The following is a 17635-nucleotide window of genomic DNA, read 5'->3' as shown; positions in this document are numbered from 1 at the left end:
GGATAAAGGCGAAACGCAACGCGCTCGTGTCGATGTCAGTGCACGTTAAAGAACCTCAGGTGGTCGAAATTATCCGGAACCCTTCACTACGGCGTCGCGTATAGCCTGAGTCGCTTTGGGAGGTTGAACACTGTACTCCAAACCAAGCATTATTTATTTTCATTTTTATGTTGTTCCCGTGGCAGCCACTTTCGGCCTGTCCCTTACAAGTGCATAGAGATAGTTGCCTCCCTTTCCAGCCACAGTGCCCCACTCGCTTACAATAAATAGGAAAGAGGGATCTATCTGTTTCCACCTGCCACTTGTCAAGGTTTGCAGGTGGCGGAGATTACACAACCCTAAGCAGCTGGAAACAGGCCTTTTTTCACCTTGGGGTTTTTAATGCTTACGCAGGGACAATTAGACAACATAATTAAAGGTACAGTGACTGCAGGCCCCAATGTTGTTGAAATACTTAAACCCCTTAAAGAAGCATCTATCGACGCTGTTTCCGAGCAGGTAATGTAATCCCTATCATTTACTTCCCCGTGTTGTGAACGTAACTGCACCATGGTAGATATACCCTAGCGAAGGCTCTATAGACGTCCATACATGGCGGCTCATGGGCACCCCAGGGCACCTGGGTGCAGGAGGAAGGGCAGTTTTGTGACGTTAAATGACGTCAGACGTACGTATGCTACTGGCGCGAAATATAAAGTGACATTTTTGAGGATCCACCCTGCAGTATTTACGAGGCCTTTAGACACTACGGAACCTCAGTCATTAAAATGTGCATGAGTTTTGCTCTTTGTGTGCAGTTCACAAACCAACAAATTGCGGCTGGCAAAGCACACGGCACAGGAATGGAGCAAAATAGCAGCTCTTCCAAAGGGACCGGCTCAGCATATTTACAACAAAATTTTGCTCAGATACTCCGGCGCAGAATACAGCCAAGGTGGGGCACATGAAGCACTAGCTTGATCGTACAATTCGCAATGGAGTGGCAAAGAACATTGGTTCGTATATATTTGTGCTTTATTATATCAACCCCACATATAACATCATAAAAGCATGCCAAGATAATGTAGACACAGCCAGCAATACATATGTGAGACCAATGCGCATACATTAAGCAGACGTCACCTGTCACAAAAGCTCACGGTGAAAGTCCAGCGGAAAACCATGTAGCGTGGCAGAGTACTCGCTGCCACAATGTGCCATGATGCACAGGCCGCCAAGAAACGAGAAGCGTGCTGCAACGGCGCAACAAGAGTTAGCGCTGGCCGCACGTAGAACGTAAAAACGACGGAGTAATAACACCAGGAAGCATCCTACCTAATAGCAGTGATTGAGAAGAATCAACTAACGTGCAAGTCGACGACCTCAACCGGCACATCTAGAAAAGTGTGTTAACTTCGTACCATTTCCGGGTGCACCAGCGCAGGCGACGAGATAGCATCAATAAGAAACTGCTTTGTTGCCGGTGCTTCGCAAGCACATCAACAAGGCCGTGCTGCACAATTAAAAATAGGGGGCGCCATACGCGTTTCTTTAGATTACAAAATTAATTTCAAGCAAACCGCTGTACAGGATTCATATAACGAGACCTTCTATACTTAATCTTGTTTTGTTTGAGCCGAGTAGTAAAATCATTAGTTATTTTTTTTTTGTGTGTGTGCATTGTCACCCCCCTCCCCACCTTTAATTTGGGGCTATGCGGCAGTCGCGCTAAACTCTCCTTGGGCCCACCTTTCGCCGCCCCTTTTCTGTCGCCTTTGATGTACCCCGTTGGGGCAGCATATCGCGCAGATACGTGAAGTTGTGCAAACTTGAGCGCGCAATTAAAAAGGGACCATAGTCATATGCAAGGCGTTCGCTATAAGTGGTCAAATGGAAGCTTCTATACGCCATCACCAGGAATGCTTCGAAATTTTGAAAAGAAATGTTCGGAATGCTCCGGCGGCCGAAGGTTCGTTGGAATGCCAGGCAACAGCGAAACACATCCATGAAGCGGGAATTCCCACATTATGTGACCGCGTTGTAATACTCACACTGCATAAGCAGCCTCTAATAGAATACCCAGTGAGCGAAAGCTAATTGAAGGACAATCTGTTCCAGCCCTTATCTATAAGCAAAGGAGGGGAGAGGAATATCACGCAAGAATAAAAATGTTTATTTGCACAACGGTTGACTGTCACGTTTAGTGAAAGCTACATAAATTTTCCGGAACAAATTTGCTCAGAATTAGCAAGATAGGCATATCGCAGAAATTGGCAGTCATCAGGTAAAAAAGGTTTATAGCCATTCCAAATTTTGATGTTAGGAGCGGCTGTAGCGAATGCTCGTCAGTGAATGTCGCTACGAACAGCAGAAATAATACTTTCTTGCAAACACCCTCGAAACTTGGTGGAAGCGTATCAGAAATGCTCGCTACTGTTTACACCAGGGGACTGAGTGATGGCCGCGTCAGGTTGCTGGGCTGCGGTGAACTTAGGACAGTGTGAGCGGCTTCGCCACCAAAGCAAAAAATCATCGTGCCGGGACTTCTTCGGCGGCCAGTGCAGAGTTTTGCACAAGGCACACATGTACGCTGCCGGAGCGAGTATGGGCCTTGCCTTTATGTAGTCAGAGTACGCCCGCGAGTGAGAGGTGATCATTTCGAGGAATCTGATGACTTCCACTGGATACCGAAGCTTCGAAGTGTCAATGAAGCTACGAGGCGGCAAGGGATGCTGAAAGTCCCCCACGCCAAAAAACACCGGTATTATGTCGTAATGAAATGAATCGTAGATAAGTTGGGCGGGATGCTCAAAGCACGGTGAAGATTCCATCACAATGACAAAATAGTACTCATCTTCCAACAAGCTCAGACATTTGTCTCTCGACTCGCACAAACGACGACCACAGTCTGAAATGAGGGTGACATTAAGTTCCTTCACAATAGTCCCGATGAAGCGTTCCGTACCACTCCAGCGGCTCGCGGCTAGCAAAGAGACGTTAGTGTACTGTAGTTGCAGGTTCTCGCACTCACTAATCATCCAGACGGCTGACTTCGTCTTGTTCTTTTTTGGCCTGGCGAGTGAAGTCAGTTTAGATGCATTTAGCTTGCCGGTTACAGGGCTCCAGGTTTTGTAAGGGACTACGATGTCGGCGTCTTCCCTGTACGCCATGGTCCAGTTGCACATTGCGGCCGCCTGCAAGAGGTCTTTGGAAGGAGGCCACTTGGGGGGACCAACAGCAAAGAATACCCACGCCTGGATTTGGTTCCGGAACGGCGGAAGGTCCTTCAGGGTAACGCTCTCAGCGCTGAGTACGACAGCGTCGCTAGCGTTGATGTAATCGCGCTTCTTTGAAACACTGCAGATCCTTGGTTGGGTAGCGGGGCATGGCGACGTCGTTAGGTCCCGGTCGCCCATAATCTTCGCAAGCGTCCAAGGCACCGTGTGAGCCCACCATATCAACACTCGCTGCGGCCTGGGATTTGTGAGCTGTAAGGCATCGTTCACGTAAGGAAACCAATTGTCCCACATTAAATATAAAAGAGCGCCCACTGCGAACGGGGTAGACAAAAGCAGACAGCGTATGAAATATCTCGCTCTGTTTTGCCTCAAACGACTACAGCGCACCAGAAAGCTGTTCCAGCTGTCTGTAACCATTTCTCGTGCGGCCTGCAAACGTTCGCCCAGAGCCTCCATGCTACGACAAGCACCTGAAAGAAAACACATGCGTTTCATTAAACGACAGGTTTAGCAAGCAATGCGCAGCATTGTAGCCGTAGATACAATTCAACAACCAGAACGATCGGGTTAAGTTCGAATGAACGCTACGGGGCCGTAACATGCGCGAGAAAAAAACTGCAAGCAGACAAAATAAGACAACTACGCTAGCTCGCCCGCGAGGTAATGTAGAAATTGTAGCACTAAACGTCACGTAAGCAACGAATGGAATCAATCACCGGCCCAGTGTACTGCGTTCAGTTGGAAACGCAAAACTCCACTGGAAAAGCGGCGAGTGAAACAAACCTGCGGGCCCCGATCGACTGAAGTCAGCGAGCAAGGTTGTACGTCTGAGCGTGCATCACCTTGAGTTCATACCTTTTGTCTCCTCATGCGCCACGCTATTGGCGGGAAACATATAACGAAGGACAAATCGCGACTGAGGTGTCAATTTGTCATCACAAAGGCAAAAGTTTCCTTCATGTGCCTTTCACGGAAAGCAATTCAAAAAACAAGAACAGATATCTGCGTGCTCCGCAACGGCCGCAACATTCAAGGAAAACGAGCAACGTGTGTTCTGGCGCTTGATAAGCGGAGATGCGGTGATACCCTAACTTATACGAAGAGGGGGTGTGACAAGAGCGTTTAGGGGCGAGAGAAATCTACTGCCCTAATGTGATCAACTATCCTCTAGGACCGCTTAAGCGTATACACAGCCCGACACCGTCATCCGTGTCAAAACACAGAACTGATACTGAAGCTAAACAATAAAAAATTAGCTGTGGTTTAGCTTGTGCTTAAACCTGGGGCCCTATTCTCGACAATTCGCCATTGTGTTCAAATTGTGACGTACGCGTGTCGTGTGCAGTAAGACGGTGCCAGGTTACGTAAGCACACAATCGGGTTACGCATTCTGAAGAAAAAGAGAAATGAAGTTAAAGAAAAAAGCTCGCTATCGTCTGCTACTATATATTGGCGCCAAGTATGAAAAACGACAATGCTCCTATAGGAACCGATACTCTGCGGCGCATTCCGTGATTCGGAAGCCTCGGGTTGCAGTGAGGGCGAGTGAAGTGTGTCGTCTCGTTGCGGTATTAGTGTGTCATGACTCATGACATACTTGCGGTCGAACATTCGGCATCAGCTACGCCAGGAAAGGCTGCGCGAGTTTCAGCTGAAGAGCAAGAACGGCAATGGAATATTCGCAGTGGTGCAAAATGGGAGCGGAAAGTAGCATTGCTGTTCATAAGCGCCGATGACCTCTGACGTTCACTGATCAGCGGCTTTTAAATGCAGGAACTTTAAGGACTTGGTCGTAAACAGAAGGAATCGACAGATTTCCAAAGTAGCTCCAGCACTGACGAAGAGGCGCCGGCGCAGCCGGTAATGTCCATCTCTGAGTACAATGGTCGCAGTCTTAAAGTATCAGTTACTGTTAGGTACTGGCTGTGCTACTCATTTTTTTTTTCGAAAAACCGCGTTATGATCAGCAGCTACCGTCAGGTCACCAAGTCCGCTTAAGTTTCTAACATATTGCGTCGGTTTGAGTTGTGTAGAGCTCGGAAAGAAGAGCAGAGAGAGAGATGAAGGGAGAGAGGGAGAGAGAGTCTTCCACACACGCACACACGCGAAGTGAAAGGCATACGCTGGGCCTTACACCTAGTCGGTTAAATTTTCATCCGCTGACGTGCGAAAAGCTCTTGCGAAACGCAAAAGATGTCCGAGAAAGAGAACGAAACAGAAGAACAGAATAGCACGAAAGATAATTAGGCGATTCTCAGATACCGTACACGTGCAGAGGGGGATAAACGGACAATAAGGAAAGAAAGCGAAATATGACTAAGGAAATCATGGTATGAAACAAGGGCGGCTACGCGCGCGCGTATTACTTACGGTCGAAAGGGTAAAATGCAAATCAATAAAGGGAGATTATTTTAGGCTGTATTAAAAAAAAAACAATCAACACAAAATGTCACTCAATTACATCATATGATTAGAGCATATCGTCATAACGTGCTCCGGAGTATACTTTTGTTTTTCTAAAAAAAACAACAACAAGCAAATGGTGAGCCCGCATGCATATTAAAAGAGACCTTTATATATGAAACACATAACATGTGGCAAGCAAACATGTGCCATGTACATGGAACATACATTCCTTTATTAAAATAGAAGCTGTGAGTATATTCTTGCTTGCTTTGCCCATCGTGGAAAGGCTGTTCAATTCATTAACATTGCAGTGAGCGCATAGTGCAAGGCAAAAAAGGCAGTATTTAGGGCCGACGTTTAAGGAAGTTTCTGGTGATCCCTCGCTGCCTGTCGCGCGAAGTTCCTGCACAGCCATCGAGCCATATGACCCCTTATGTATCACGAACCGATCAGAGAGATAATTAGAAAGCATCGCAGTGCTCTCTGAAATTCATTATGGTTTGGTGGGCGCTGTTTAATACAGAGACAAAGAGAAGAAAACATGGGACTGGCGCCTTTCTTTCTCTGCTTTTTATTCTCTCAGTGTTAAAGAGCGCCCAAGAAACCATCATGAACAACCTACAACTCACCCAACTTCCCTTTCTGTTGCTCTCTGAAATGCCTCGTGTCGCGCAGATCAACCGCTTGAGTTGGCGGGCCGCAATGCTGCGCTTGGCATCGACGGCACGGAACGATGGTTTCTCTATGAGGGCAAAGCATTTGCAACGGGAGGGTAGCTACGACCCTCGTGCGGCTGTAAATTTGCGTCATCATTATTAATCCGCTAAAAGATGACGCAGTTGAAAAGTTCCCTTATGACGTCGTTTCAGTGCTTTCTGCAATTACAACAAGATGTGTCAGCTTACTTCATTAGTGCACAGCGCACCGGCGCCTTTTGCGTTTCGCCTCTATATGCAAACGCAGCCGCCGCGGTCGGGTTCGAACATTAATTAATTGGTAATCCGGTTGAAGCACTCCGAGAGCTGTGTACGACGCTCTCGATGTCACATTCGCAATGGCGGTGGTTTTTGCCCACATCGACGAAGGCTAAATGCAAGCCCCCGCGTGCGTGGGTGGAAATGGAGCCCTCCATTTTGTAGGCCGAGTTGCTTGAATTGCTAAACCTCATAAACGAAACCAAATAAACTTAATTGGCACAAAAACGCCGGCGAAAACATGCAAGTTCTCTATTCCACAAGTTCGTGCCCACAACGCTGCGCAAACATGTTTATGCATCCATGGGCTTCACGCTACAAGCACGCGCCTGCCATCTCATCAATCATACATGAGTGAGCGTATGCTGCAAAAAAGCTCCGCAAGACACTTGCGCTTGTGTCATGCACCACGCAGCCACAGAATATTCATTGTACCTAAGTAAACTAAACATGCAGTATACCTGCCACTGTCAGGCAGACGACTGGGCTCTTTGTTGCGTGGAGACGAGCCCGAGCCTCGTCGAAGATGCGAGATAGCGAAGGAAACTCGAGAGTTCACACACAGTAGGCGTCAGCAGGAGCACACGGCGACCCGTTTACGCGCGGCACAAGGAAAGCGGCACGAAGCGCTTTATAGCTATAGGTCATGGGCACGTTTCCCGATGGCCACGAATCAGAGCGCCTTATCAGCCCTACGACTTTGTTTTGTTGCGTTCCCCTGCACTCTTCCTTTATCTCGCACCTGAACCAGACGAAAGCTCTCAAATTTCTAAGCTCCGTAAAAATGGACAATGACGACCGCGACAGCTAGTTTTTACAGCTCAGAGGCCATGGATAACACTGATGTCAGCTTGAAACACGGTGCAAGAGTATTTGCTTGAAGCGAAAGTCAAGAAAACGCAAGGTTTGTGCCGCCACGACACCCTGCAGACGGCCTAGTGTCTAAGTGCGCTGACAATTTAAAAATGTTGCACTTTTTTAAAAAACGTGACGGCTCGTCGCAAACAGATTTTGTCGTTTCCCTAACTCGCGCAAACCAAGCCACCTCGCACACATTCGTGGTATGGTGTGGGTTGCATGTTGGCCTTCTTTTCTGCTCTTTGTTAGAAACCTTTTTCACAAAAGCGACCGCGCTTATCGACGGAGGCAAAAATCGCGGCGCCCATGTGCTGCGCGCAGAGAATCCCGCATGCTACAAATCTCCGGTGATGTCCATACGGCATCCCTCATAGCCTGTGTCGCGTTGGTACGCAATCCCTACACGGAACGGGCGTTCGTTGTATGGCCCCACCGTCGCCTAGGCGGAACAGTGCCGCCCGCGGCGGAGTGCCGAAGCTGCGGAGTGCCGTCACGGCCGGTCTCGAGGGAGAGCGCGTTTGCGCTCTCTCCCTAGAGACCGGCCGTGGTGCCGTAGCAGCTGAGCGGCGCAGTCGTTTCCGTTCTGCGAGGCGTTTTTGAGCATGTCCCTACCCGTCGTTTTGCGGTGTGGCTTTGAGAGCTTTGAGCTGCTTTAAGTAATCGCAAGGAGTATTTTTCGACCGGAAAATCTTGAAAAGGGAAAGGGCTGTTCTCAACAGAGCGTGCGTTTTTTTTTTTTTTAAACCGCCCGGCGCATGATATTTTTGTTATATACTCGAAAATGCCGCGCGCGTGATTTCACCATGCGCTAGGAACACCTTCGTTAGGCGCTTGTAAAGACGACTTCGAAGACGGGAATTGCGCCTGCACTGCGCGTTCATCTTATATTAGGTCTAGTCGAAACCTGCCTGAAGATCAAATACCGCCGAGCCGTGTAGCCGTGGCGCGGTAGTAGTGGTAGTTGTAATGGTCAATGTTCATGTAAAATGAAAAAGATGCTGTACTTGTATTTTTTGGTAATAGCTAGGCTTAAACGATTCAGAGTAGAATAATAGCAAATGACATTCCAGTTTCAACCTTGCAACGAGAGCTGGGAAAGGAGAAAAATAAACAAGCAAGACAAAAGTAGGATCCTATTTATGGTTGGAAGAGCAAACGCACTATACTTCCAGGACTTCCTGCACAATTACGCTACAATAGCTCACTGAACCTGGCCTTGAGATTATCAAACTTAATCATAATATAGGTCAAATTGGTAATACCACCTCAGCATTATTTTTACATTTACGACAATGTTCTTGTTGAGCACGTCGGAGCTGCTACATTAATTGACTTAGAAAGTATTATATTATTAATATCTTTCTCTCGACATGCTGCGGAGGTTGTGAAAAAAAAAAATAAATTTCCTGCTATCAGCGGCCCTATTTTTTCGGACGCCTGCTATGATAGAGATCTTGGTAGTATTTGACTTTTGCTTATTTAGGCGTTCTCTCAGCGCCGGAAGTTCAATGCGATTGACCGCAGCTGCCTTGAACATTTGAAGGCAGTAGTCCAATACCGTCAAACTGTTAAATACAATCGAAAAAAAGAAACACACACACACAGTGTGATGTGTTGTAAGATAAGCCACCGACAACTAAGAGAGCGTTCTATTGTTAAAAGAATCCTTCTGATGGCTGGTTCGCTAAGGTATTCTACTTTCTCAGCGTACCACGAACTTGCGGGGCCGATACCTGATTTCGATACCTCATGAGTGTGAGGGGACATGACCATGTAGGTAGTTTTCTATTTGCACGTAAAGAAATCCGGATAACTGAAAGCCATTTCTTTTACAACTTTGTCACTGCAGCTTGCCGGACTGCCGCTAAATCTGTTTACATTGGCCATAGAAGCAATTTCTGAGAGAGGTAAAACGGTCTTGTCTTACTACGCCACAATCAGGAAATCTCACGTTCACTAAATCGCCAATGAGAAACACATGTATTTAGGCGGGCCAGGAAATGGGCGCTGCTGAGAAAATACGTAAACCCGTATCAGGTGCAACGTGAATGGGGGAAAAAAAAAATTGCTACATGGCCTTCGAAATTAAAAAAAAAAAAATGCTACGTTTATGCTCGTTTCCATAAACTGTATTTTTTTTCTTGTTCGACCTTTATATGAAGCTGATAGCCGATTTTGTGGCCACGCGGTATTGAATGAGCTCAGAAATAAGTTATTTTATTAGCGAGACGGACATGCCACAAACAAATGCTAACAAATTCTAAGAGTATCAACGCAGAGCTCTCAGCACATTTTCATTGGTTGAGAAACGAAGAGAGGAAAAATGACAAGATCATGGTAATAGGAATTGTTTATGTCTCCTATCTGCTCTTTCTGTTAAGAGAAAAAAGTAAATTATCTATGACTATGTCAGCGAAAGTAGCTGCACAAACATTGTCTCTGCCCATCACTGAAGATCGTAACGCAGCCCGAATGACGATGGTGGAGCTGCCTTTTCTTTTTCCGTGCTGGGGTTTTCTTGTACACAGGCGGGGAAATGCTAGCGTTGTAACTTACGCTGTTGGGTTCCCTCGGTTTCCAATTGTCAATAAAGTGACTACAGATGAAGGAGTGCGGCTTCGACTCCGAGACTCTCGTGCCGTCACTCCCTGGGAACAGAAGGCACAAAGCATCCGGTAGCAAGCGGAATTTAAAAAATCGGCACTTTCCATGACCACACAGTAACCAAATACGTAGATTCGTGCCTCTGCCTTTCAAAGAACCATGCTTAGGTCACCCGCCACTCATGCTTGAGTGGAAATCCGTTGAAATGAATCGACTTAAAAGCGCCCGACGAGTTTGCGTAGCTGCCAGTGCAGCCAACAACGCACCACGTTTCGCCAGCCTTGTTTGGCCAGACTTCGTTTCACTGAATATATTCACACAACTAGCCCAACTTTCTGCTCTCTTGAGGATATATTCACGCACAACATTATCTAAACCTTATGATTTCCAATTTCCACACAAACCAACGACAAACAGCACGCTCCTATGCGTTGGCAATGCGCCGGCCCCAGCCGGCGCATTCCAGAGATTAGGCGATGCGCCGAGAGGCGGCGCCACCCATTCAGCTGTCCGGTCTCTATAAGACAAAAACAACACCGAATTGTGCAGCCATATTACCTGTACTATTGGGCCCATTTTATTCTGATTAATTTACTCTTGGGTCTGTAGGATTAAAGCTGTACCCTGTTGGAATCCCAGTCAATTTTTGAACTGGTTATGTAGCACTCAAGTACAATTCGTCATCTCGGCATATGATATAATCACCTTGGTAACTCCTAACATTAGAATATCCCAGTAAAATAAAGACCACAAATTTCTAGCCCTGACTTTTCATAAGAAACTTGCATTTCTACCACACATAAACAGTCTAAAGAAGAAAGGTTCTCACTCAAGCCCTAAATGTGCTAAAAATGTTCTCTCGCGAAAGCGCTGGGCCTGTGATAGGACATGCCACTTGCAGGTTTATATATCTCTAGTTAGAATTTGGAGGGTCAAATTCTAAAGTTAAAGCTTAGCTACTTTGGTCCTCTGATGATAAGAGAGGAGTCGCTGGAGAAAGCTTTGATGTTGGGAAAGGTTGAAGGTTACCGGAGAAGGGGTAGGCAGCGAACGCGTTGGTTAGATGGCATCCTCGAGGCGCTGCAGATGAAGTTATGTGATGTTAGGAAGATAGTGAGAGACCGTAAAGCGTGGCGTGATATGGTCCACAGGGTCACGAAGAGTCGGACACGACTGAACGACTGAACGACTGAACGACTGAACTGACTGACTGACTGACTGACTTAGTATGTTCCTGCTTAGATTATGGATGCATAGTTTACAGTTCAGCCAGGCAATTTTATTTAAAACGACTAGATACAGTGCATAACTTAGGTCTTCGTCTCTCAACCAGTGCATACAGAACGTCCCCCGTAAGTAATCTCTATGTTGAAAATAATGAGCCGCCCCTTGCATACAGAAGAACCATGGTTACACGCGTGTACATACTGAAAATAAGGTCTCTCCCGAGACACCTCTCTCACTCCAACGTTACATCAGCACGATCCAGAACACTGTTCAATAATAGACTCCAAGCCGCCAGTTCACTGTTGCTCCATTTTGAAGAAAAATGTGTAAAATTAGACATATTTGATATCCTTCGCAATGCTGCTCCATCACCAAATCCACTTCCATCATGGCATAGCTTTCCTGACCTTTGTGATCTCACGCTAACGCGATTCGACAAGACGCTAGCTCCACGTGTATACACATACTGCAAGGTTTTCAAGTTTAAATGAAAAATTGAAGAGATACATGCAATTTTATGAAGATGGTTCAAAAACGGTTCAGTACGTTGAAAGTGCAGTAACTCAGGGCAATTGGGAGAGAACAGTGCGACTACCTCAATACTCTTCAATTTTCACTGCTGAATGTTTTATGCTTTCTCAGTAGCTGCAGAAAAAATATTAAAGAAAAATATCAGAAACATTTATTTGCTCTGACTTTCGGAGCGTAATAGCGGCACTGCGCTCCCAAAACACAATGGAACCTTGCATTGGGTATATCATTAACAGCGTAGTGAAGGCTGATAAGCCAGGACAGGTAACTACGTCCTGCTGGGTCCCTAGCCACATAAGAATCAGTGGAAATAAGAAAAAGGACAATTTTGCTGCACGTTCTCGTAGTGCTAAAATAAAACACGTTCATATTCCTCGTAAAGACTGTATGAAGTTCATACAAAACAAACCAAAATCTAAATAGCAGGCTTCATGGTATAATGAGAACAACAACAAACTACAGTTGGTCTAGCCTACCATCCAAGAATGAAAGTCATCCAGTCATGAAGAGCGCTTCTTTGAAGTAATCCTGCATCGTCTCCGCATTGGGCATACACATCACACATACAACTTCACACTTCTTAAGCAAATAAATAAATAAATAAATAAATAAATGAATAAATATATATATATAAATAAATAAATAAATAAATATATATATATATATATATATATATATATATATATATATATATATATATATATACATGTGAACAATGCGGAGATGAGTTGACAATATGCCACGTTCTAATATCGAGCATAAAATTTGAGAAAATAATAAACAAAAAATAATTTTACACGTCTCTATAATGAACACATACTACTACATCCAAGCCTTTCAGGGAGAAAATGCCCCTGTTGAGATTGTGCGTGTCGTAAAGTTCTTGAAAGTAAACCTTCTGCACAAACTATGATTTAAGTATACAGAGTATTTTAAACCTACTCACTCAACCTTGTGTTTGGCGCATGATCGCCTTACACCTCTGTGTGACATAAAAACCACCCAACACAACAACACTTCAGATATTAGCCGATAAGTGATATTATTTTTGTGCATGCGGTAGTGGTTGTGTACATTTTTTTTTGCAGCTGTGCTTTATATCTCGTTACAGTCCGTCATCCTAACATGATTCTTCAAAGAATGGCTTGTTCAACTGTGACAAGAGGTATAATTGGGCAGCGAAGAGGCCGCTACACTGAATGTCGATGCGGTGGCTTCAACCGCACTGTGGAACTGGTGACCAATGCAACGTCGCCGTTGGGATGGTGTATTTTATGTGGACACTCGCCTGTGGCGCATGCAACTTTAGCAGGTGAGGGAAACTTTTCACTTCATCTAAATGAAGTAATTTTAAAGGGATTTCTAACTTGTTCGGCCGAAAAGCCGTTCATTCATTCATTCATTCATTCATTCATTCATTCATTCATTCATTCATTCATTCATTCATAAACCTTTATTCATGAGGATGACCTGAGGCCTAGAGGAGAAGGCCCCCCCCCCCCCTCCCCCTGCTAGTGCAAGCTTAGTGCCCTGCTAGACTTCATGTCGGAGTCTGGCGCCCTCAGCCGAAAAGCCGTCGGCGTTGTAATTGTAGTTGTTGTCGGCACCGCTTGTCGGAAATAATCGGGGGCTACGTAAAAAAAAATTGTAGCGTGATAATTTGTGGTTCTAGTAATTTATGGTTGATTTTTGTGTGATAGGCGATGGCAATTTAGTGAAATAATTATAATGAATTGATTAATTAAGGAAATGAAGAAGTTAACATATTCAAATGTGTCAAATGAAAACCGATTCTTAATGAGGATAATTAAGAATGCTTAGACTGTCTGATTGATCAACAAGATAACTGAAATAGCTAAAAATTGCAAAAACAGGGATTCAAAGTTCTCAAAATGCTCAGAATGAAAAGCCAATACTTAATGATGCTAAAGAAGAAAATGCAGAGTGTTTAATCGATCAATTAACTGGTAAAGTTGAAGAGATGAAAACATGAGAAAGGGGATCAAAGGTTTCGAAATTCCCACAACGAAAGGCCAGTGTTTGATGACTCTAATTAAGAAAATTTAGTGCCTAATAGATCAATTAACAAATTGAAGTTATTAAAATGCGAAGCATTACTCAGAATGCCAAATTGCTCAGAATGTAAAGCCAATGTTGGCTGATGCTAAGTATCGGTGTATAAAAATAAAAAATAAACAACGGCAAAATAAAAATAAAAAATGAAAACAAAAACATCGTCCGTGTGTGTGAAATGCTACCGCGTGGCTTCATTTTATATATATATATATATATATATATATATATATATATATATATATATATATATATATATATATATATATATATATATATATATATATATTATATATATATATCAGTTTGTAGTGGGAAACTGTCATGCTTGTCATAACCTTAGTGCATGACAAATTATGAAAAGAATTCATTCACACATCATCATCATCCGTACTATACCTACAGCAGGGCAAATACCTCTCCCATGTTCCTCCAAATAACCCGGTCCTGTGCTAGCTGCATACACTTGACACCTAACTTTCTGACTTTCTGCCGCCCCGGCTACGCTTTCCTTCTTTTAGAATCCAATTTGTTACCATAAGCGACCATCAGTCATCCTCTCTTCTCACTACATTCCCTGCCCGTGCCCATTTGTTCTTTTTGATTTCCACTAGAATATCATTACCTTAAGTTATTTCTCTGACCCACTCTGTATGCTTGCTATTTCTTAACGTTATACCTACCAGTTTTCGTTCCATAGCCCTCTGTTGAATATAAAATAACTACAGGGAAAAGATTGTGGCGAGAATTGTCTAGTATAACTAAATGTTGAAAGTTTGCAAAGGGCAGAGTTATTACGGCTTTTTTTCACTGAAACTTTTCTTTATCAATATCTAACATGTCATGAATTCGAAAGACGCGTAATTAAAGAAAGATTTTTCAAGCTAGTGTGAAATATTGGGAGTCAAGTAAATGTTTCTCTTTAGGGCGGGAACTTCCAGGTCCAGTTTTAGTCATTGTGGCTATTTTTTTTGTGGTTATTCTCTCTTATGTCTGTCGCCTGCTTGCTCTTATTCACAACATGCCGGAAGGAGATATACAGAGGGTTGGATAGGAGGACGTAGGTATAAAGCCAATAGGTACAATCTTAACAGTGCTAACGGGTTAATGCTAATGGCTACATAGTTAAGTACTTTATGCAGTGAATTGCTTATTCTTCTACTGTTTATTGTTGTTTGTTTTGAAAAATAAGAGCTCAATGCTATTTTTAAAATTGGGTAGAAATACATATCTATCTATCAAAACTCCAGTTTATTTATTTATTTATTTATTTATTTATTTATTTATTTATTTATTTATTTATTTATTTATTTATTTATTTATTTATTTATAGTACCCTTAAAGGCCCTCTTTCGAGGGTATTACGTAAGGGGTGGGAGAGGAGGCAAAAAATATAACTTACTAGTCACAACCTAATCGGAACAGAAACGTTGATACAAGAACAGAAGTGCAATGTTAAAAACAATAAGGAAAAGTAAATAGAAAATTTCATTGAAAAATTAAAAAAATTCATGATATAATATAGTCAAGTGATATAAGTCAGACAGGAACACATTCGTCTGGGCTGCGAGTAACCATGCACACACACTGTAACCATGAAGGAAAATATTACCTGAAGAAAGACGTCTTTTTAGTGACGGTTAAAAATGTATTGAGAGCTTTGGGCAGGAACTGCAAAATTATGAAAAATTTAGATTAATATTTTTGATATCAAAAGAATGATGGAATACATTAAACAGCGCATTTCAGTCTCGAGTGGAGCAGCCTGAATAATCTCTTCGAGGCTGATTTGCGAGACACAGCAAAAACAGTAAAAATAACTATATTCACTGCAGCTGACTATTGGCGGGAAACTGATGCAGGTGATTTTAAGGAGTGAACAGCGACAAATCATGCAATCAAGGCAGTCGTATCCTATACAAAATCGACAGAAAATTAGTCTGTTGCATCTTTATGGTGGAAACAGTGAAATGCACTTTGCCAGTAATTTATTTTAATAGAGAATATTGCCTGTTATTGCATCAGGTAAGAAACGCAGAACATTATCAAATTTTGTTTGCTAAATGGTGACTCGTCCAAAACATGGCTAATAGGTGATAGCAGGGAGATACGTGTTCTTGCTGAGAGTGGTGAATAAAATTTCTAGTGCAGCACCAAGGTTTCAAAAATTGGTTCATTGCTGTGCATGATTATTGTTCGATTTCAGCTTGTTTTGAGACTACAGTTGACAGAAGCTAACCTATTTGAAGCGAAAACTACAACTTGAAGGCTTCTGTCTGGAAGCTGTGTTTGCCTCAGAAGAGCTGCGTTTCATCACATTGCAAAGGTATTAAATTCAATTGGGCTGTTGAAGTTTTCAAATGCAAAACACGCCAATCAATGCATACAAAGGAGATTTTTCCGAATATTGCTTTGTATTGTGTACCCTTGCAAGTGACTCGTACAGAGTCTTACTATATATGAAGGTGCCAGCGTCCCCACTATTCACACCGGAGAAAGCCTCGCCTAGAGGTAATGTTGCAATGATTCACTTCAAGCGTCAGATCCCACGTTTTCGCAACTGCGCCTGTATGACAACTGAGAATGACCTGTTTTTTAAAAAGTACAGGGTCGATCAGACTTCTCTAAAGTGCTCGAGCGGTGAGTGACCTGCGGAGCAAATTAAATAAAATCTTAACGCAGCTGATCTAATAGCGGCAATGCTATAGAAGAAGCAGGGCGGACACTAGACCGCCTCTGACACGTTTAATTCCCGGCCGTCCCCGCTGCTGTCAATACTACATACATGGCGCTCAGTCTCTCTCGCGCGCCCTTCCAGTCCCAAACCTCTTCTTCTTTTTCTTTGTTCAGCTTGCAGATTCTTTCCGAATCTGCAACAAATGCCCTTGCGTCTGTGCGCTTTGCATGACTTTGCTGCTGCGCTGAGTGCGCAAGTACAAGCTACATTTAGAATAGGAGGATCCTGGGAGTTAGGGGAATAGGGGGGTGCGAGTGCGAATGCCCAGAAGAAAGTCGTATCGTCCTTTCGGCGCAGCAGTTTGCGCATGCGCACTCGCGTGCCGCTACCCTATTACCTTAACCGATAGCCCCCCCCCCCCCCCCCACCCCTTTCCTCCCCTCCCCTCCCCTCAAAGTAAAAGTTAGTGCCTGTCTTAGAATTCCACTTGAGGTCCACCGCGCAACGCCACTGGAGCGCTCTAGACAGTATGATCGAAAATGAAAAACATTAAATCATTTAAGCCAATCACGATAACATCAGTTACGTACAGGATGTCAACGCAAGCAGTGAAATTAAAAATGCAGGTATGGATAGAAAGTTATATTGTACTGGGAGAGCTGCAGAATGGGATAAGAAGCGGCTGGCGCCGAGGTGATAGCATTTTCGCGATAATTCAATGTATAGAAATAGCCGAGGAGGAAAATAGATCATTTTATATAGCCTTTCTAGACATAAGGGGTGGATGCGACAGCGTAAATAGGAAACTCCTGTAGAGCGTACTGGAATCCTAACGCATCGGCCAAGAGGCGATATACGAGTAATCATATGCCGATATAATGAAGTTGAAACTGCATGAAAGGGGTTAAGGAGTACGTTTACTGCTGAGGTAGGCAAATGACTAAGGCAAGGTTGTCTGCGTTCACCGTTGCTCTTCATGATTTATAAGACAAGTATGGAAAAGCGGTTGCAAGAAAACAATCTTGGTTTTAATATCTCGTACGAACTAGGCGGAATATACGTAGTAC

The 17635-nt window shown here is 43.9% G+C and overlaps 1 protein-coding gene across 1 annotated transcript; it reads right to left on the bottom strand.

Moving 5' to 3' along the window:
* Positions 1-2131: 2131 nt before the first annotated feature.
* On the bottom strand, positions 2132-6272 carry LOC146204237 (alpha-(1,3)-fucosyltransferase C-like). The gene is made up of 2 exons (XM_084589175.1): positions 6254-6272; positions 2132-3688 (listed from the first exon to the last, which is right to left on the bottom strand). Exon 2 carries the CDS (start codon positions 3672-3674, stop codon positions 2397-2399), a length of 1278 nt encoding a protein of 425 aa, XP_084445301.1. The 5' UTR covers positions 3675-3688; positions 6254-6272; the 3' UTR covers positions 2132-2396.
* Between the last annotated feature and the right edge of the window lie 11363 nt (positions 6273-17635).

This window comes from Amblyomma maculatum, chromosome 1 (assembly GCF_055883805.1).
Source record: "Amblyomma maculatum isolate TAMU_Amacu chromosome 1, ASM5588380v1, whole genome shotgun sequence".
In the NCBI taxonomy this organism is placed as follows: Eukaryota; Metazoa; Arthropoda; class Arachnida; order Ixodida; family Ixodidae; genus Amblyomma; species Amblyomma maculatum.
This window is presented reverse-complemented; position numbering and strand designations above follow the sequence as displayed.